At 30.5% G+C, this 23,594-nt stretch overlaps 1 protein-coding gene across 2 annotated transcripts; it reads left to right on the plus strand.

Annotated features, from left to right (window-relative positions):
- The first annotated feature begins 144 nt into the window (after positions 1 to 144).
- On the plus strand, positions 145 to 22,665 carry LOC137932708 (ATP-binding cassette sub-family G member 1-like). 2 transcript variants are annotated; one of them, XM_068776358.1, is made up of 11 exons: positions 145 to 303; positions 10,548 to 10,704; positions 13,252 to 13,411; positions 13,766 to 13,911; positions 14,251 to 14,489; positions 18,136 to 18,264; positions 19,190 to 19,329; positions 19,715 to 19,871; positions 20,156 to 20,256; positions 20,939 to 21,094; positions 22,165 to 22,665. In XM_068776358.1, the coding sequence occupies exons 1-11, from the start codon at positions 207 to 209 to the stop codon at positions 22,507 to 22,509; spliced, it is 1,827 nt and encodes a 608-aa protein (XP_068632459.1). In that variant the 5' UTR covers positions 145 to 206; the 3' UTR covers positions 22,510 to 22,665. The 2 variants fall into 2 exon arrangements, with proteins under 2 accessions (XP_068632459.1, XP_068632460.1); XM_068776359.1 differs by lacking the exon at positions 145 to 303 and adding an exon at positions 4,496 to 4,648.
- Positions 22,666 to 23,594: the final 929 nt, after the last annotated feature.

Here is a 23,594-nt window from a genome sequence, read left to right on the forward strand (position 1 = left end):
AAACGATACCGATATCAAAGATTACACAAAGCCGTATGAAAGCATCATTATATAGTCATAAGAAACGAAACATTTTTACTTGACGTAGTACCGAGTAATTTTTCAATTTATTCATCGCTCCAATTGCTGCAGTTCGCAGATAGACTTTGTTCAAGTGCTAAACTTCTTAGAAGAATTGAGAAATAATGATATAAGATTTATTTAAAATGGATTTAGAGTTAGGAATAGATAACTTAAATGTGGAAGATGGTGTGCTAATTGCCTTTACAGACATTAAAATTAGTGTAACAGATGGAAATTTTAGTAAGTGCATTTTTTGTATTTTTGTTCTGTATCAATTATATGTAATACTGGTTTAAAACATTTTAAATACAATAAAAACAATTCAATACTGTCATCATTTCAGTCGTAAGACCTCCATTGTTAGACATGCTATACTGTAATAAATAGTAAATGTATAAAATTGATATAATACTTAATTTTTTTAAATGATGATTATTTTTTTAATAAGAGTAAGAACACATAGACTAAATTCCATAAACCTATCGTTTAGTTTTTCGTGTAATACAAGCTTTTAAACACAATGCAAACAAAGGATATGAAAATTAAGACCGCTGACTTAATGTGTATATAAAAGGCAAATCGTAATACATAAGAACTGAATGCCATTCTTATAATATTAGTAACAAGAGCTTATTAATAATATGTTAACTTATTTTGCAATTTTCTTTATTTGACCAATTTTGGTTCTACTACGAATATCAATCGACATCAGAAATATCGATGTTCTATTCCTATTTTCATGAATTTATAAAAAATTGGATATTAATCGGTAAACATAAGAAAACAACGTGCAATAAAACAGTTTATTTAAAAAAAAAACACCAAAAAATATACAGATAGATAGTAAAGATATCAATACTTCATGCGATTAACACCAAATTAAAGTTATCAATACAGTAGCGCAATGTTACATTGTGTTTAATAATTAAACATCATCATGTTCATATCTTTTGTTACCAACGAAAACGAACCCACACTCGTCCTTTCACTTGTCTGATAACAGTAAATCTTCGTTTCATATCATTTAAAGAGACTATTTTTACATTTCTTTGTTTTTACTGAAAAATTATATAGGTCACCTCAATGAGTGACTAATCACATAATTAAAGGGAACTACTTTAGAAATAAATACCTGTTTATATATTAGGGAAACTGTTAAGTTCTTTTGTGTCTACATACTTTACAAAAAAACTAATTGATTTTATCGCTCCGGCATTGAAAATTTGTGTACTAGATGACAAAAGGTTGTTTATGACGAAGGTGCATATATGGTTTATTAGAAATAAAAACCTGTTAAAAATGTAGTCGTGTGAATTTAACTTATGAAAGCGACATTACTCTCCGGTCTCGCTAATAGTTATCGTATTTATCCGTCTCTCCCGCTCCTTCGCAAAATGCTTTTCAAAAGTGCTTTCCAATATAAGCGAACATGTCTTTTTTAAATATGTTTATACCCGAAACACTAATTTATGATTAATAAATTTAATATATAATATAATACATACGTATCTATTAAAATGGTCGAAATGTTTTCTAATTAATATTTACAATTTCTTTTAGTAACTTTTCTGTGGGCAATTGTGTATGGTATCACAATATGCTCCCATGTAAACGCTCTAAACTATCATGTAATAAATACAAAAACATTTTGTACAAAAATTAATTCTTATAAATCCTATTACAATACGAAGGATATATTACAATTTTTTGGTAAATTCTACGAAAGACTAATCCTCGCCCTAATTAGAAGATTTATTCGGGCTAAAGAATTTATATCCACAAACAATTTCGCCTAGTTGAAGTTCCTTCAGCTACTTCTCTCTGCGATTACGCTTTCTGAAGTTGTAGTAGTGCTATTAGCCAGGTAATAGTAACCGACCAAGTCGAGGTCCTGTCCTCTCGGGTGTCCTTGTTTTGAGATCGGTACGCGGATATTATTGACGACTGACAGCCCAAGCCCAAGTCCTCCGCAAAGCGTCAACTCAAACGGTCTAAGAGCTTGGTAGTATCCCAAAACAGTAGTACGTAGCGAAGGGAGCTCCCGAGCTTCACTACCTTAAGAGAGATCTCAGGCTGACCGCCTTCTCTGGCCTCCAACCTCGAAGTCGCGTAATTTTCGGGGTCCAATGCGAAAAAGCCATTATGGGACCTATGGCACGTATGGGACCTTCATCTAACTCTAGTTTGTATCATATTGGGCTCTTCTGGATTTCTTCTTATGATTTACACAAGTTGTCACTGTATCCTGTGTGGATAAATAAAAAAAGGGGTTATAGGTGTAAAAACTTATACTAATACACACTCACACACACACTTGTTACATACATATATATATATATACATATATATATATATAAATATATATAAATATATATGCTCATTTAATGTACATTTATCTACGATTCGTCCTATCCAAAAATAAAGTTCAAAAATTTTCAACACCTTATTTATTACACAGGTTGATTGGTTATAGATCTAAAAGCTTTAAAGAAGTACATGTTCATTTGTTATTAATGAATGTTTGGTCACAGTATCCAAAAATCAATAGTTACAGAAATTAACACAAGACATAGTGATAATATAGTAAGACAAGTTTTAATAAAAAGTCGGATTACTTCTTATTAAAATTATTATCTGTTCCTACAGACTTTGCTACCAGAACGTATTGGCTTGTGACATTCCAATAAAAATATATATTTCAGAGTGATCGTTTTATACAAGTCCATTGGAAATAGGTGTAAAAGCTCAAAAGCTTATTACTCACTAATGAGCTACATAGTCGCCCTGTTTACGTCTATTAAATCTTTAACCAGTCATCCGTATATATATATTTTTCTCAATGGATTGCGAAGCCACTATTTTTGAGTGGCTTCTTACAATAACTAGGTGCTAAGGCTTCCAAAACCTCGCCCCTCAAAGCCAGGTGAAATTCGTTTTGGACCCTGAATGCAATTCGAAAAAGCAAGCATGAAACAAGATATGCACGCTATTTACATTATAAATAGAATTCATTTCTTTAATGAGAGGGAAGTTTGTAACTAAACTATACCTATGTGACTTTCTGATACAGGTTTATACCCATTGTTATTTATATTTTGCTCTGTGTTATCGTGTTTCTTTATGTTCGCAATTTATAATTATATAAAATAATCTAAGTCAATATCAACAAAAGCTTTAGCTTTCACTACATCCAATCACATTATTTATTTATTTCTGTTGGAATGTGACTGGCTAATTATTTCAGACAATATAAAATCTGCAGGGTACAAAGGCAAAATCTGCATGGGCTGCTGATGAACGATAATTAGTTTTCATATATATTGATCCGAATTTGGAACACGATTTTTCTTAATGTGTTATCATTACGTTGTTTATTATTTCTGGTAATTTTTAAAGACGGTGGCCATACATAAATTAACAGCAATTGAGTAATACAACCACCGCTTTTGAAAGAGAAACTATTAAAAGTAAAATCTTTTATACAAGGCTATAAATTTATCACATTTATTACAGTGATAAATTCATAGGTTAAAATAGTTTCCGTTACATTTTCGAGGTATTTTTAAAACATGACATTTTAAAATGATGGCTCGGAACGAAAGTGATAAGCTCTTATCATAGCAATACATTGTTACCAAGGGCTGCAAAATAACAAAGAAACTTTATTATAATCACTCAATTCATGATAAATAAATGTTACGCATCTTCATTTTACACAGTATGTAATCAATTGATAGATAAGTTACTACAATTGTTCATTTGCGCATTAAAATGAACTAGATATTATTGATATATTCTATATTTGAATTTTGTTAGTTTAAGCGTACAGAAATCGATTTCGCCCGTTGGTATTTAAAATAAAACGACGAGCTTAAAATTATTAACATTGAAGATTTTTTGTTTTAATCCTGACGTGATAACCTCGTTTAAAAATTCTTAGGACAGCCAGAGCAGAGTAATAAATAAACGAACAAAAGCTACTTTTTATCAAAATATAATTACCTAACCTTATGTGGGTGTTAAATTAAATGAGTAATAAATAAATAAAAACAATTTTTCTTAGTGTTTTATACACATATAAATACAACGTGTATACATAAATGTTTATATACATTTTAATTTTAAAGCAAAATATAGTCACGATCCATCAAAAAATTATTCCTACCTAAAAACTTACTTTCTATTAGGGAAATATTGTGTGAGACTGGCAGTAAACTATTAATAATTAACTCTGACCTCTATAAAAGCATATTACTTAACACTTCGTTAAAAGCGATCTACTCATTATAGAAATCCGAAGGCGTTATCAGGCTATTGGACAAGCTTAACTATGCCTGTCTGTTTATTGCAAAACTCTGCCAAATGGTCTATCCAGCCACTAACGCAGTTAATGCTGTATATACTGTCGGTAGTGAGGTCGCAGTCGCTTAAGTGCAAGCGCACTACATAGCCGCGAACGAGCGAACATCACGCGCAAATAAAAAGTTTTAAATTGTGTTAGTGATGGATATTGAACTGGGCAATGGGAGTCAACACAGTGTGGGCGACGTTGTTGTGTTTGCAGATGTTAGATACGAGATTTCTGGTAAATGATACTTAATGTGCTTTTAAAAAGTATGCGAAGAGAAAGTTATCTTTCGTAGATAGTGTTGTCAATGTTATTACAGCAAACTGTGTAACTCAATATTGCGATATATTTATCATCAATAATCGTATGTATCTCATTCCGGCAGAAATAAAAGTCACTAAAATTTTAATTTAATTATAGAAAACTTTTTACTTTTGGTGTATTTACATAGGTAAAAGGATTAAGTTCCAAATAAAACAAAGGCATTACAGTCTTCATTATCATAATATTATTATCATCTCTGATAATTTGGGCCTAAACTGCCTCAAATCGTAATTGTAAATTTATACTTTACGGACATCTTTTTTCATTGAAATTAAAAACAAAATACGAATTTTTGAATGTTTTAAATACTTCAAAACTTTCTTAACATTAAAATGTTGTTATGAATAAAAATTGGACACTTATTAGTATAATGTAAATTTAAAGATATTAAAAAATTATGATTAGTATATGTGTTCTTAAGGAAAGCAGTCTTTAGAATTTTTTAAACATTAATATCAATAAAATTATACCGACTACGATAGAAGGTAAAAAAGATGTTGTGACGTGGTGTGGGCAGGCAAAATTTACTTGGCGCATCAATGTAAAACTATTTACAATAATGATTGGAAATTTATGTATGTGAATATACGTACATAATATACATTCGCAATAACATGAGTCACAAAATTGATAGAGCCATAGCACCATTACACCGAGCTTTAAAATGAACCAAAGTGACGAAAACTTCGATTTGAATATTTCATAAAATATTTCAATGTTATGACTGACTCAGTGGAGTGTTGTTTGTTTGTTTAAATTCATTACATAAAATATTCCTGTCTAATAACATGTATCTCCTTAATTAATAAAATAAGTAGTTGTGACAAGCGACAAATTCCGACAATGTTAGTACAAAGTACATGAGTACGTAAGTTATTTGAGATAAAATGTCTACGTCGCAGTTTTTGTTGCTGCCTCTTGTTTTGAAACTTAGAATGAATTATAATTTTGTAACATTTCTCAGTGTCGGAAAGGTCAATACGAGTAGATAATTATTTATGAACCACTGATTATAACCTAATCTTATCATAAAATATAATATGTTCATTATCGTTGAACAGCTTTGATTCACTTGTCAAACAGTAAGAGGAAATTAATTATTTGCACAATTGAATGTAATTCATCCAGCGCGGTTGTTAGATTTTGGTGCCCTAAATTTGGCGATTTCCTCACTATTATCTTTCGCCGTTTGTAATAACATCAGTGCTACATAACACATAATTAGAGTTTATTTGTGATGGTAACTCATAGTCTACCGTTTACCACTTACCCCTCATTCTTAGGGCGTCTTTAATTTATACAAGGTAATTAGTTATAGGTGTTAAAGCTTTAAAGGTAAATGTGTTGTTCATTTCGCAAAAAGTTTTAAACCTTTTTACAACTATTTCCGATTACCTTCTATAGAGAGATTACTCTGAACAGTGTTACATTATTGAATTTTTATTTCGGAAAGCGCCAAACCAATAACTTCTAACAATACAAAGTCTGCAACGATAAATTGTTAACAATAGTGAATTTTACTTTTTGTTACTGTATTATCATAACATTATTCATTATATATGAAACTATTGAACTTTAATGGAATGTGCTATGTATTGATCAACAACAAGTTAGCTATACTGTTTCACCTATAATCAACCATTCGTATATTATTTTAAAAAAACTGTTATACTAATTAATCGTTATTTACTTAACTCTTTATTTTATAACTTTAATGTGTGTTGTGAAACATAAATAAAAATAAAAGTAAATACTTCTGGCAAAACTTGCAAAAACAAAGACTAACGCAAAAATAATATCGTTACAATACAAAGTAAATAGTCTTCGGTGCAATTTCAATAAGGTGCTTTAAGTTATGTTCTTACTTATCTATCAACTTAGTATTCGAACGGATTAAAGACTTCTGTTCAAAAATACTCTTTTTAAAACGCTTACATTATAAAGATAACTATAAATTAGGATTTTACATGTAAGCGTACATACTAGTGCATTACCTACAAAAAATTATCGTCAGCAAAGATTATTTCGGATGGAATCTTACATCTCATAAGCATAACAAAATTACCAAAAGATATATAAACCGGAGAAATATATTTTACAAAATCTCCGCATCTGTCCAAAATTTGTTTTATCGCACAAGTTGTTTTATTTTGTTGATGCCTCACCTACAAAACAATTAAGTAGGCATAGTGATTTAAATAATTGCTGCAGAATATATTACTTTGCCTTTTCATAAATATTTTTAATTCAACGTTGTAACAAATTTCATGTGTTAAGGAAAAAGTGATAAATATTTTGCAACCTGTAATTCAGAGAAAAAAATTGTTTTATGCGGTCTAAAAACGCTATGCAATTAGATCATACTGTAATTCCGCGGATTAAGAATAATTTAAGACTTTTTACTGTATCTTAGGGCCTTGTATCATATTATTATTAACAGCGCACAAATATCCACATTTTTATTAAATAATTTTAAAAACTAATAATTGTTGAATATTTAAAAAATACTTTTATTACAGATTCAACAATAATTTTATCATACGCCATAAATTTTCGGCTTTACGTGTAATAATAAATGTAAGAATATTCTACAATAAACATGATCAAACAATTTTTAAAAGAAACAATATCATTACTGTATACATAACTCGAGTTTCTTAACAAAAATTGAGAAGCAAACACAGAAAATTATTGTTTACTAAAACAACATCAAAATTTGTAAACAATTTAAAATTTTTCTTTAAATTTTGTTTTTTTTACTTTTTTAAACCGACTATTATATAACAGAAGGTTTATTATCAACGATAAGTTTTATATTATTGGCCATGGTATTTATACGCGATAGTACTAAATGAATAGTTGAACGAAATATAATTTAAATTTATAATAGTATTTCTCATAACAACTGGAAAGTATAAATGGTAAAGATTTATAATGTTTACCATTTATAGTGATAAAACATAAAGCAACGAATAAAGGTACAATGCAAATTGCAGTGAATGAACCAGGATGTGTCAAGGCAACCATCTAGAAGCTGTCAGAACAACATTACGGACAATATATAAACGCATTAACGAATAATATAATGTTATTTTTTATGCAGGTTACGTATGTATGACCTATTACTATATCAAAAGTAAATTTTAAAATAAAAGAATGATAAACAAGTCATTACATAAAATGTCGGGTTACTCTCATTTAACAAGCTGTTTTACTCGTTCCTGAAACACGGACATGAAGTAATAAACTCGTTATAAGAATTTTTTTTGTTATGTTCTCTACTTTATCGGAAGGCTTACTCAATAAAATTTTACTCTTAAAGCTGAAAAAACGCCTAATAGATAAATTTAATTAAATAAACAACAGTACAGCTCACGAATCTTAAAATTATTGTCATCATTAGCGTATTGTTATTATTTTATTGTTAGTTTACTATACTGTAATAGCAGACCTAGATACTTACCAGATATAGTTCCATTCAAAAGAGGCATTATGACGGGGAAAAAACCTTTATTTAATAGCGGAAACTGCAGAAATGCTACGATAAATTTAAAAAAAAACCCTTTAAAGATAAGAAAATGTCACTACAAAATAATAAATATGCAAAACAATCAGTACGAAAAAAAAACAAAATGTTGCAGCTAAAAGAAAATGTTTACATTGACAGCAGCGTATTATGTGCGCATAATTAATTTACCACCTCGTTAGCATTGGCCTAGTTAAGAATTATAATCATCTCTAATACTGATTTACGTCAAGACTGATGATGAATTTCATAATTTTCAACGATCACAAAAATTTAATATGCTTACTTACGATAAAAGCTCCGACTTAGTTGTATGTTAGACCCATCATCTTCGCAATCTTTAGGGGAGGCCTAATTCTTACAGTAGGCGTCTATCGGCTAACATGATGATGATGATGAATGACCGTTAATTTTGGCGGACAATAGTAAATAAAGTCAATAATAAAGTTTTAAAGTTAAAGTTAAATTTAATTTTTCAATTGTTTGAACATTATGATTTTTATATTTTTTACAAATAAAGAGTGAATTCTAATGTTAATCATAGTCAGTAAAATATTTACTTGTGAATATTTATTTAAGTTACGAATAACGAAGTAACTAAGTGATTGTACAAAATATGCTACATAATGCATTATATATTACCATACGCACCTGTGCGCATACTTGCATAAGTTATAACTATACTACTAATTAATATTATACAACATATGTTAGTATTGTTTATTTCTTTCATCAATCTTTGTTTGAGGCATTCACACTGAATCATTGGTTATAGTATATGTTGACAAACAAATATCTTTAAAGCTTTTACACCTTTTTTTATTCGCCCTGTATAAATAACTCTGAAATGTGTTACAATAATTAGATTTTTCTACTGGAATGTAACAAGACAATAGCTTCTGGCAATACAAAATCTGCAAGGACACAATGATTATTTTTAATATCTATAGAACATTTTTGTTCTCTCTGTGTTGTCATTGCGTTGTTTATTTTTTCTGAAACTATTGTTTTTTTGTTAGGATGTACCATACGATGGTTTTTTTTGTTCCACAGACATTAGCGTCCGTGCTCTTTTTTACATTTACGTTTATTATCTTCGATATTTTTTGCTAACGTAAGTAAAAGTAAGTAACTCTTAATCTAGATTAAAAAATGTACCATACGTTAAGTGAAAGCAAATTAGCTAAACATTCACTCCTTCAAAGTTTTTACACGTTTAGCGATCTCTATACTACGCATTATACATTACCATATAAGGCAGCGCTCATCCGTGCTAACGTTATTACTATAATACGAGTACTAGATAATATTATACACCAAGAAATCAATGTCATATCAAGATTTTTTTTTAATTTTAATTTATCCTGTCAATCTTTGTTTGCGGCATTTGTTTTGCGATATTTATACATAGCACTGTCAACATAAAACTATTATCAAACAAAAGGATACGCAATTTTTTCAGTTTCCTTTCATTCTTGAATCATTATTGGTCTTTCCAGGCAGAAGATAAGAGGAAGTCCGGACAAGTCTAATCCACCACCGTCCTCCTTATACAGGATAATTGGATATATATGTAAAAGCTATTAAGTGTTACACATATTTCCAATCAATCCTGTATAAAGTGATCACTGATAAGTCACAAGTCAATAACTTATGGCAGCACAAAGTCTGCAGAAAGAGACAGTAAATAATAATTAAATGCAATATTTTCGTTAGTTATTATTTATTTTTGAAGCCATTGATTTTTAGATAGGATATACCATACATCAATTGACAAATGAGTTATACATTCACTGCTTTAAAGTTTTTACACCTATATCTAACCAATATGTCTAATGAAAGAGAAACTGCTAAAAGTAAAGAAATTTATACTTTTCAAGCTTTTACACATATAATCAATGTGTACATGGCATTATTAACATTAAAGAAATAAAAGAGATGGGCTACTCAATTGTTTTAACGTTTTATTTTATTGTAATCATTATTGATCAAACCAGGCAGAAGCTAAGAAGGAGTCCAGATTCCCTAAATACTTTTTGGACCGGAATGCTGCCCAAGTGCGATTTGCAGATTTCGCGGGTTCAAAGCCCACAACACGTCGACAACATGAACTTTAATATTGTATGTGATATTATTTGTTTAGTTCAGTATTGTCAACTTGATATACGAACATATTTAATATAATAACAACTGCTGTCGTTATTCTTAAGTTAATTAAGATTTTCATAAATTTTAGTTTAAGGTTTCCACATGTAATTATTTTTAAATAACGGTTATTTTTTAAAGGTAATATTTGGACGAAGAAAAAAGCGTTTCCTCGTGGTGACAAACAAGTCATTCTGGACAATGCCTGCGGTGCTTTACGGGCTGGACGTCTCACTTTTATATTAGGGCCTTCGGGTGCTGGAAAGACATCTTTACTTAAAATACTAGCAGGCAGAAAGTAAGTATACGAAATAATTGAAAATTGTCAGTTTTATTTAAGTTTAGGTTCGTTTTTACATGATTCATTTACTGAATGAAATCATTTACCCGCGTCAGTATGCCCAAAACTACATTACGAAGGACTTTAAAATAACCATAAATTATATAACATATTTAAAAGTGATGAATTATGGCTGAGAAGTGTGGATTTTTACGTCGGGTCTCATGGGCAAGCGTAGATCGAAGCCTAGAGAGGAGATCCATAGACGAGTGCGAGTAACTTACACAGCCTAACGGATTGGCAAGGTGAATAAGCAAGATGAAAGGCAGTGGACAGTCCACATAGCGCGCAAAAATGACTGCTGAGGTCTTGCAGATGGACAGACAATCTTGTTACGGTCATAAAAAGACGCTGGATGCAGGCCGGTCGAAAATGTATTTCATATTTGCCATTTTAAGGGCAAACTATTTCTTTTGACATTTACTGAATATTATTATAAAAATAACATTTAACTCGGATTTTCAATATTATGTACTAGCTTCTCCACAGTTTATTTAGATGTATTAAATTAAAAATAATTTAATCAATAAAAGAACGTAAGACTTAACATTGTTACCCCTATATAGACATATTTTTAGCCGTAAGGAGACTCTTGGCCAATTACAGATTATAAATGTGTACCAAAGTATTGCATATAAAAATTGTATTGTATTTAGTAATTGGCATTGTATCGTGTTATAATAATAAGGATGTCTGTAATATTAACCGAATACAGGATTTTCGACCATAATATTTGTGGTATATTACGTAATACTGTATATCGTAAAAAATTACAATACATGACTAAGTTGAAAACAAGAATCGGCAACTTGAATTATGCAATTGTTTGCTACACAGTGTTATTTAAGAACTTGATTTTTGTTGCATGATGTAATAAGTATAAGTATACGTTAAATTTTGTTTATTTTATACTTATTTGAAAGCACATGAACATGGTAAACAAAAACTTTACAACTTTAAATTATGTATCATAAGACATTATTCTGATTAAAACTACAATCTAGACAAAAAAATAAAACTTAGAGAGAATCATAAAGGCAATATATAGTAAATAAATAATAGGAACTGTCTTAAAACCTTTTTAATATTTGTATAGCAGTTCAATTTCTTGTTATATTAGAGCACATACGAAGTAGGGTTGTGAAAATATACATCAATTTTTACAGATATAAATTAGAATGAACTTGAAATTAAACAACCTACATTGAGGTTGTTTAATTTCAAGGTTATTACGTACTTACATAATGGTTAAGGCTTAATATTGATTAAATCAGTTAAAGAGATCTTAATACTGTAAGTAGGAATAATTCTTGCCTGTGTTTACTGAGATAAATAAAAAACTAACGCGCATTATGTTTGCATATACGAACAATATTTAAAATCCGTTTATTACAAATCTTTGAATCAGTTATTCCTTTGTACAAAATTACACGAGTAAAACTCTTAGCTTTAACCCTCATTTTAAATGATTATTTCATCACAACACACATATTTCAAGGTGTCAAGAGTTGAATAGTAGGAAATTTTAACAGTATTGAGTACAACCATGTCCTAATGATAAAGGTTAAAAAGTTAAAAAAAAACGCAAAACATAAAATAAAAGGACAATGTTAAAATAATCGAGTCTCGAAAAGGAACGAATTTATAAAAATAAATTTATAAATCAAGTAAAGTGAGAGGCTTCGTTCGCCAGGCGTACACAAAGAAAACGTTCATAACTTGGCAAAGCTGACTAAGTTCTACTGTATCTCAAGTTACTATATTGACTGATAGTACATGCTCAAAAGATTCCGCCCTGGCAAAATATGCCTGGTCGACTTCACAATCTACAGAAATGTTTTATATCAGGTCGTGTTCCTAATAGAAACCCTCAAGCTTAATTATAAAGTTATTACTTAAGACTAAGTGCCGTCGGTTAACTGCCACATCCAGTAGCGGAAACTGTAGTTGAATATGTTGTAAGATTACCTGGTAGAGAATGTTTATAAGGCGGTTAGTTCGTTATTACACTAAGCGTAAAAAGAGTAAATTGATAAATAAATATTAATTAGTTAAAGTTGGGTGTGTTTTTTTCCGCATGACGCAAATTCAACCATATGTTCATATAAACAAAACAAGCGATAGGGTGTTTTTTTTTTTAATTTCAAAAACTTTTAGACCAAAAAGTCAATTATAAAAATTCCTCAAATTGGAATACGTTGATTTCATAAATGGTTTTCCTTGTCGACGAAGTCAAGGTTAAACGCGGCACCAAATGCGTAGTGCCCAAATAAATTTAATAGAAAGACATAACCACAAGTTTTATTGTGAAATCTGTTTTAGAAAACAATGATAACCTTTTTTTTATAGCCTTTTTAGTTTGCCTGTAAAGCATTCATTAATTTTGAAAACTACATTTAGTTACAAAAATATAAGAATAAGGTTTTTAAAATAAATTTAAAAAATAACACAAATAAATAACGTGAGTTTACATAAAGCTTTACGTTTGATAAATTATTGTTTAAGGAAACGTGGAGTAAAAGGCAGTATTCAGGGCGTTGGCAAGAACACAGTATTAGTAGCGCAGCATGCAAATCTCGTAGACGCTCTGACGGTTCAAGAAACTCTGCAGTTTGCAGCTGCACTTAAGCTACCAGAAATAAGTCGACTTGAACGCAATAACACGGTACGATATCATACAAAGCTCTTGACTAAATCATGTCCTCTACATACACTACAAGTTATACGTGCTGTCGTTAAGGCATGACTCCATAAAGTAATAATCGGAAATTTTCTAAGAAATTATAGAAGCAGCTTCAATGAGTTGATTATGAAATAAAAAAACAAGGAAATTGTTATGGAGTCTCTGCAGATGATATGACATTTTATACCTTATTACTAATTTCGCTACAAAATAATGCCTATATATATTCATGCACAGACTTTATCAAAAAAAACTTATGCTTTCGTTTAAGCTTCGAAAATATATTAAATATGATTATATATTTTGAATAATGATCTTAAATTTTATTTCTAATAGATAGAGAGGATTTCCAATCAATTAGGAATCAAAGATGTTTCCCATACACGAGCCAGTCGTTTATCCGGAGGAGAGAGAAAAAAGCTAACCATTGCCTGCGAACTACTCACGGACCCACACATTATGTTACTGGACGAACCCACAAGGTAATCGAACTTAAACTTAAAATACCTGTATTACATAAATATAATTATTTTTTTATTATTATTATTAACCTTGCGATGTAAACATTTCCAGATTAATAGTAATGTTGTTTAGTAGCATGTTTATGATACACGATTTTACTATTAAATTCGCCTACTAGATGATACTCAAAAACAAAGACGATATGCACGCGAAATAAAATTCGTTTGGGATTTATACGTAACGCGCAGTACACAAACACAAAATACTTTAGATGAAATCAGATCATCAGTTTTTACAATACTAATAAAATTTATCTTCAAAAAAAACTTTTAAAAAATCGATTATTATTGTTATTCCAGCGGTCTCGACTCCGTCTCATCAATGTCTGTTGCTAAAGCGTTACAAGCAGTTGTCAAATCAGGGCGAACAGTGGCTTGTGTCATACACCAGCCATCCTCACAACTGTTTACTTCGGCAGATGACATCATCCTCCTAGCCTTCGGTCGAACTTTATATGCCGGCGCTATAGAAGATATTCCTAGCGTCCTAAAAAAGGCTGGTTTGGTATGCCCGCAATTTTACAATATGGCTGATTATTGTAAGTAATTTAAATTATAGCCCACATTACAAATATTTACATATAGCGTAGTTACAAAGATTATTTATTATATAATTCATTACCTAAAATAAATTATTTCTTATCTAAGGCCTTGTTTAAAAGATGCAAGGCGTATTCCTAAGTTATTTACTTAAGCTACATAATTATCCTTTGTCGTGTAGTTAAATTAATAATGATAATAATTAATATTGCAATAATAAATAATCGATATGGCAATTTTTGTTTATTCTAGCTAATCATTATATAATGGTGTTTTAATTTTTATAACAAATTGCTACGCAATAATAAATATCATTAAGAATCTGTCGCATCAAAATAATATTGAGAAACAATGACACACAGAAGGACATTTGGTTGCATAATTGTGCGAGTCCATTAATATGCGAATGGCACTGACGACTCAGTCGTATTAACCGGAATCAAAACTGATAGTTGAATAAAATTTCATCTAAAATAATTAATTTTAGATGTAATTTCAAATTAAATCACTTTATTATCAAATTTTTTGTATAAATGTGTACAATAATTTTAATATCTAGAGACGCGTTATTGTTTTATTTAGTTAAGAACTTTTATATATAGCCTTGCATAATTATAGCCGCAGCCCTGGCTTACAATAGGCAAACAAAAGTTAAGTGGGCATGTCTGTTTGAAATAAATAAAAGAATACATATACTCAGTGGCGTACCTAGAACTTTTGCCGCCCGGGGCGATCTCCAGTTTGCCGCCCTTTCTATTATAAGTCAATCAAATAGTGGTTTTAATAAATTAATAAATAAATAAATAATTAACACATAAATAAATTATTAAGTTATTTAATCAATATTAATTAATATACAGAGTAAATTTTTTTAGACATATTTGTATGCACTCGTATATATATTTATATAATACCTACTCTTCTAGCTTTCATACTAAAAAAATCGTGTATAATGCTCTCAAAATTTATATTATTTGTAATTTCTTTTTCTATTGACAATATTGCAAGATTTTGTAGTCTTAATTGACTCACTGTAGAACGAAGATAATTTTTTATCAACTTCAATTTTGAGAAGCTTCTTTCGCAACTAGCGACACTGATTGAAATTGTTAAAAAAATTCTTAACAAAGTTACAATGTTGGGAACAGAATTTTCCAACCTATACTGCTGAATAAATTTTAGCAGATCAAGAGGGCCCTTCTCCCCGTTTTTCTAATGTTTTGCCTCTTTTTTAGTGTAGGTACAGCCATAAAAACCTGGATCCTTTTTTTTTTCAATATGGAACTGTTCTTTATCAATGTCAATCAAGTCATTTATTTGACATTCAAATTCTTCATTTAGTAGGTTACACGGTATTGTACACGAATATTTTCTTACAAGGCCATGCAACTGATCGAAGCGTTCTTTTATTTCCTTTATAATTCTGTCCATAGATGAAAACATTTCTCTTCGTACTTCTTCTTCTAAGGATAGCCCCACGTCTCCACGTCGAATTTTCCCCACTCATATTTTTTCTCCTTCTAACTCGACGCTCAGTCGATATCTCCAACTCTTTACAAATTATTTTGGCTGCTATAACAGCGTTTTGTACTAGCGTATCTCTTTGTTCCATGAAATGTGTTTGCAAAGAATTTAGTTTTATATGGCATTGGTGGACATTTAATCTTTTTACTTGCAGGTATTTTTGAGCGTCCTTAATTTCCAAAAGGACGGGTTCCTATAAATGAAGGTAACATAGAAAAGAAAAAGGTTGCATAGAATTGAGTAATATTCCAGCATCTGATCTCGATTTACTATTTTCTTCTTCTATTAATCATGATAATCATTTATTATTCAAGAAAGAAAATAAATATGAAATGAATAAGTTGCTTTTTACAACTATAAGTAAATATAAAAAATGCCGCCCCAAGGTAAGTGCCGCCCGGTGCGGACCGCACCCACCGCCCCCCCCTAGGTACGCCACTGCATATACTTGAAACTATTTTCTCCGCGCAGTGTTTAATAATTTATAATGATTTTCGAAAGTTAACAAATAACGTTAACTCTGAGATACAGGGGCGGCTAAACCTATAGTGCAGGGTGTGCAATGCACACGGGCGCCGCCGTCTCAGGGGGCGCCGCCGCCTCAGGGGGCACCGCTGAGACGGCGAAGAGCATCGTCTTGGATTCTATCGCGGTTCGCCGCTTAGTTTCGCAACAGAGATGTGCTACAGGCATAAAACAATGAATATTATTCTGCCGTCATAAGAAGAAAGGCCGTAACTAATACCATACTGTAAGCTATAACTACTTATAAAATATCTTGTGGGAATATTAAAAAAACTTTCTTGTCACGACGGCAAAGTTAATAGTTATAGCCGCAGGTGAGAGACGAGGCCTAGGAGGCGCCAGGGTTTCATTGCACACGGGCGCTCCACGAGCTGGAACCGCCCCTGGATACAAACAACCCCCCGATATCCGTTCGTAAAGAATTTATAAATTATCTCTTCAAAAACACGTTTTAAAATTAATTGAAATCGTATAGAGACAACTAATTCGTCTCTTGGTGTCATTAAATCACTCCATTTCCCCGTCTTATCACAACTTCTTGTAGCCTGACCACCTCCATTTCGGCTTGTCAATTTAGCTTATATTATAAATGACTTATATATAAACAAGATAAAAATATTATTTTTAAACGTATTACATATTATTAACAAATTAATTTAAAAAAGAAAAATTTTAATATGTTATATTATTTTTTATATTTAATCTAAATTAAAAAAAAATTGATATAATTTTTTGCATTAAATTGTAATTCAAAGAAAAATCCTTTCAGTTATTCGTACTTTTATTTTAGAAACATTTAATATCACAAATGACAAATAAATTAGCAGTCAGTAAACAACTTTATCTATTTGTTTTGTTAAGTGTTGTCTAGTAGTAGAAGTGCTGTCTGTGTAGTGTAAATCATATAAAGATAAAAGATTTTCCTGGTTTTATACATGCAGAGTCTGCATGGACAGATGATTAACTAATAATTCATATCAAGATGTAGAAATCCGAATGCTGAAAACGTTTTTTCTTATTATATAAACATTACGTTATTTATTATTTCTAAAACAATTGATTTTTGGATGAGGTGTGTGATCTCATTTATTGTCAATTAATTTATCATACATTAATTGACAGACAGTAAATGACATTCACTTCTTTACAACTTTAACGCCTATAACAACAATATATACTCAATCACCTGTATATATGGGATTTCCATCCATTTATTGACTCATAACGGTATCTACGGAACCATAATACTTAGAGACTTGTAATTCGGCAACCTTTCTTTCCCGGATAAGTGAGCTAAGAATGGAATTTCAGAATTTCAACTTGCAAGGGGAATTGAGAAGGTTTATGATCAAGCAGCTAGACATCAATATTTAATATTTCTCCCTATGCATTTTACGTTACGCGAAGGAGAGAGATATTGTATATAAGTTCTTAACCATCATTCAGATAGTTTTCAAAACAAGTCCTAAATATAATCAAAATTAAACCAAAACGGACAAAGAAAGAAGACTTTTACGTATGAAGACGACCAGTTTTTGTACGTTTATTCTTTTTTTGTACAATATTATTACACCTAATGTTTAATTATTGTTTTAGTAATAGAAATAGCAAGCAGCAAAAATAAAGACAGTTTCGCAATATTAGAAAACCAGGCAAGACTTTATGCATCGGAAATGAGAAAAATTTGCGATAATGAAAATGGGTTGCAGAATGAAAAATCTTTGGGTGAGACATAAAGTTTTATCAACGAATCATATTCATAATCTCAAAACAAATAAGAATAGTGAAATTGGAATACATACTTAACCCAGGTATGAATTCTCTCACAGAACGTACAGAGCGTTCAATAATCTCAACGCTTGGTACCTTGATCTTGATATCATTAACACATCGCTATGCAAATTCCGAAAAAAAGCATTAACACATTCGCTACCTACCCTTGAATAATGATTTTAATTTTGTTCTGTTTTGTAATTAATGGTGGATCTGTATACATATGCCTATATAATTATTAGATCTCAACCTTCTTTTAATGCTTATTTGTAATTGTAAATCATAATAAACATTACGAATATTTTACAAACCTTAAATAACGCTAACTTGTACCATTTTAATGCATCTACTTCAGGTGTGGTTTTCTAAATAAATAAATTACGTTACGTGAAAATTTTTAAAAGAAGCAACGACGAAGGCTTTTGCCGATGTGAACAATTTTTAAAAGCTGGAATTGTTTTGACATCATATCATCATAACACGCATATGCTAACCAAACTTGTCTTGACATTCCTTGGTAGGAAAATTAACAACGTATGTTTATCTATTTATTCCTTTAACAAATTAATATTCTATAGGTTTTTTTTTAGAAGATCTATAAATTTAAGTATATATCTAAACATATCTTGTAAGTACATTATCGTAACTCAACAATACAAATAAAGAATATTTCCAAAACGAAACAACAAAACAGTTCGCAAAGCTTGTTCGTTATCGAGTAAACATAGACAGGTCCTATAAGTGAATTCTCTTTATTGTGCATATTCAAAGATATTACTATTTTGTAGTTATTACTTATGCCAATTACTGCGAGCTTGTAGATTGAATCCTACTCTTTGTTATATAGACCATTGATTAGTTTAATTAACTTTAACAGATATCTCAAATGACGCGGAAACCTTACTCAAAACGAACACGACATTGGTAACAAACTACTCTGCTTCTGATTGCCAACAGCTAAAGGCACTTCTGTGGCGCGGTTATAAAGGAGCCTTACGAGATGTGCATCTTACACAGGTTTAATGTCTTTTTAAAATCTATTATGATAATACTTATAAATTAATAGTTTAGATCCTAATTTCGGCATGGCAAAACAATAGAAGGGTTCGATTCGTAAGCCGAGGTCCAAAGAAATTTATCTACTTGACCCTAAAGGACTAAAATAATTCACCTATCAATATAGGTAGATAATATTTAAAAAAAAACTCAACGACTGTTACTTTTAAGACATTAACTAGGACCCCTGTGCACCTTGTGGGTGGTGGACGATTGCCAGTTCGTGGTCCATTCCAGAACCATAAGGCCCCAACGGCTATCAGTTCCAACTCTGCTTACTGCCACTTTAATTTTAACAAATTTTGTACCACAATATAAAAGGCTGATTAAGACTTTTAATTTTCAGATAAGATTGGTGACTCATTTCTTAGTGGCATTATTGTTAGGAGCCTTGTACAAAGGAGCAGGCGCTGAGGCGCATCGTATGACCACAAACACCGGTTGCTTGTTTTTTTTCCTACTGTTTGTCTTCTTTTCTAACGCTATGCCTACTATTCAAAACTGTAAGTAAATTATATAAAAAAAATATTTTAATATTTAAATAAAGCGGTTAGAACTTTATTTTTCATAAGATTTAAATATATAACTAAAAGATTAGAAAGGCAAGCCTAAAAAGGCATAAAAATATAATTAAATTCCTTCAGTCTAATTAGCCTTAGTTCTTTAAAAATATTATAGAATTCAACATAATTTTAATACATAACTTATCAATTCAAAATTAAAATTAAAATTTTTTTACTGATTGTTATTATTGGTTCAATAAAGTAGTATAACATTATTTTTTCAGTTCCAGTCGAGTCCACGGTTGTACTTCAAGAGCATTTAAATAAGTGGTACTCGTTAAGAACTTATTGTGCGTCTAAAATATTAGTCGACTTACCAGTACAAGTAAGTAATATTTTTATTTTTCGACAAAGAATAAAGAGCGGACCTTGAATTGGACTGATAATTAAAACGACTTTAATATTCCATTTTGAGGCTGCTGTTGACGGCTGAACCTCTGCTATATCGATTATTGCAGTAGGATTAGGTTGGAAGACGAAAAAGCTGTACTACTCAGCTAATGAGTCGCACCATCTTCTATCTCAAGGGTCGATAGCAATTGCAGTTTTTCGAAATTAACATCGCATTGTTATAAGTTGGTTACACCTAGTTGTATTATATTTTTTCATGATTTTTTTGAATACGAGCAAGGTACCCTGTCGTCAGGGGGAAGAAAAAGGATATTAAGGAAATAGACGATAAAGCCCCCGCTTTCAAGGCCAAAAAAAGTACGCACCTTTTAGTCACCTTTTATATCAGACAGGGGATACTTTTATCCTATTCTAATAAACCCGGACCTAACAGTGATGAGACAAAGTATCCGGGGACCGGTTACAGCCTTTCAGACATCCTGTAGGACAAGCCCCTTTTTGTCGCCTCTTCTACCTTAGCCCTATTCCAATGAACTCGGACTAAAACGTTGAAGGCACGAGATGTCTCGGGGATACCTACCTATTAGGCATCTAGTAAATTTGTATTGTAATTAAATTTTTAATTTTTTATACAATTATCAATCAATTCATTTCAGTTATTATGTGCAACAGTCTTTGTACTCCCCGCGTGGTACTTAACGTCGCAGCCGTTGGAACTATACCGAATGAGCTTAGCTTGGGTCATATGTGCGTTAACCACAATACTAGCACAAAACTTTGGACTAGTCATTGGAGCTGCATGCGGAGTAAAGGTATAATAAATTTTACATTAAGGATATCAAGAAAACATTAAAATATAACAATTTTCTAGTACTAGTTTTCCGACATGATTAATTATAAAACAAGTCGTCAACATATCTTAAGTGAGAAAAGGACCAATATATAGCTACTTCCTCACGTGCATTTGTAGTCGTGCAATAGTAGACTGTTTGGCACTAATCGGTGTAACATTACTCTTGAAGATGCCGCGTGGAGGGGTGAAACACGTGTTTAGTGATTTAGCGATGATAGTTATGTAATTCGCATTGTTTGCCACATGCGCATTTATCAGCGGGCTGGGGGGCGGTGCACTTTATTGCACGACTACGACTGCATGTGCGGAAGTAGCTATATATTGGTCCTTTTCATACTTAGAATGGACTTCCGCAAAATAACACCTGATTCCATTAAAACATATCTTAAATTATTTCATAAATTTTTGTTCTAAATAGTAGTTTTTTTTTTTAGCAAGAGCACACAGAATTTGACTCTTTTAAGTCCATATCGTATTAATTTTTTATTAGGTCACTAAAGTGAGATCATGCTACATGGAAATGTACGTGAACGCAGAAAGTTTTAAGAAAAAAATAAAAATGGTTTTAAATCAGTTTTTATATAATCTATATACATACAGTTATATTATATTTTTCAATAAATCTATCCTTTAAAATCTACAAGTATCTATACAAAGTTGTTGCGTCTGGAACGGTTTTCAAATCGCGTATTTTGCTCTTCTTAAACTGCATTCTTAAACACAATGAGTTGTTTGTCAGTCCTCCAATTTATTTACTTTAGTGAAAACTTACAAGATTAAAATACTTGAATATAAATTATTATTCGCCTGCTTTTGATACGCAAAAAGTGGTTTTATAAATGTAAAACCTTTTTTCGCAAAACTTTCTAGTGACCATAATTATTTACATATTCTATGCTCATACTAATTTTTAACTCGTTAGTACCAAATACTTTTTTTTAATAATGAAATGTACGTTCAACTTCAAACATAATTACAAAACTTTAATTTAATCATTTTCAATATTCTAATTAAACCTTTCCTTTTCAGCTCGGCATGTTCGTAATCCCAGCAGCCAACATTCCAATGTTAATGTTTTCAGGATTTTTCATTCCCTACCACGAAATACCATATTATCTCCGTCCGTTTGCAGTTATTTCATATTTTCGCTATGCATTTGATGCATTTTTATTAACAGTATATGGTTTTGAAAGACCTAACTTACCTTGCCATAAAGACTTTTGTTTTTACAAAAATCCTAATTATTACCTAGACTTTCTAGGACTGTCCAAAAACTTTTCTAATGATGTCATTGTATTACTGGTGTGGATTATTGTATTAGAAATATCTCTTATTTGTGTTTTAAAATATAGAGTGTATAAAGCATGTAGATAGAGTTAATTATATTTGAGTTTTTAATCTGAAAAATCTCAATTAGTTACTGAATGTACATAAGTGTTGTCTATCTGAATGTACTTTTCATACACAAATTCTTCAACAAAGTGTACAGTTCATATATTATGACAATAATGAACTTTATATAATTGCGGATACTTAAGCAATTTAATCTGTCAATCAGATTTAGCGTTATTTTTAATTATCTAAAAAAACGTAAACTTAAAAACTTGTATAAACTGTATGTAAGTAATAAAACAAAATCTGTTAAATAATTAATATATATTAATGAATCTCAATTACATACTTGGCTGATATACAAGCGGTATTGTGAATATTATATGACAATAGTTTCGTATTAAATTTAATAAAATGAAAATTATTTTTGTTTTCTTCTTTACGGCGTAAGTATTTTACAATGTTTACAATATTCTGCGCCAGTCTTTTGTTTGAACTTTCGAAAAGGGTCTAACGTACCAGAATTTTTTTTTTTAATATTAATTACGTTATTGTTGTTACTTAACACAATTAAAGTCCTATAATTGTGTTCTCTTTTAAAGTATACTAACTAAAATAGGCTTAGAGATTCAATTGCCTTATTTTTACAGCACAGCCAAATTATCACTGAAACATAAATATCCAAGAAGTATATAAATAAAAGACAATTTTGCTTTCTACCTCAAGAAGTCAAAAAGAATGGAAACCAAACTGTGCGCTTTTTTATTTTGATTAGATCCAAAATAGTATGAAAGGAAATAAGATATACATAAACATGACTTCACTGTATATAAATAGTATTTATAACATTTAATAATGCGTTATTAGTCCAGATTAATAAATATGAAATAAATAAAAATAAATTCATTACCATTAACTTATAACCAAAAAATGGTAATATTGAACAAAAATAATTACAGCGTCCATTTTGTAAGCATTTTTTTCTCTTAATCTTTAAGAACTCATTAGCAACGACTGTTATGACTTGGAAATTATGCAATAAGAAACCGTAGTAAAAAATTAATTTACCGTTGTATTATTAACATTCCAAGAATTTTTTTTGGCTTGGTCAACTACCAATTTAGATT

Source organism: Battus philenor, unplaced genomic scaffold, assembly GCF_028537555.1.
Source record: "Battus philenor isolate CCGP_79_NKW_IND1 unplaced genomic scaffold, ilBatPhil1.0.hap1 SCAF_12, whole genome shotgun sequence".
NCBI classification, from domain to species: domain Eukaryota; kingdom Metazoa; phylum Arthropoda; class Insecta; order Lepidoptera; family Papilionidae; genus Battus; species Battus philenor.

Coding starts and splice junctions, on each gene's coding strand:
- LOC137932708 (XM_068776358.1), top strand. CDS start 207: ATGGATTTAGAGTTAGGAATAGATAACTTAAATGTGGAAGATGGTGTG. Junction 10,705..13,251: donor AAAATACTAGCAGGCAGAAA/GTAAGTATACGA, acceptor TTATTGTTTAAG/GAAACGTGGAGTAAAAGGCA. Junction 19,330..19,714: donor GAGATGTGCATCTTACACAG/GTTTAATGTCTT, acceptor TTTAATTTTCAG/ATAAGATTGGTGACTCATTT.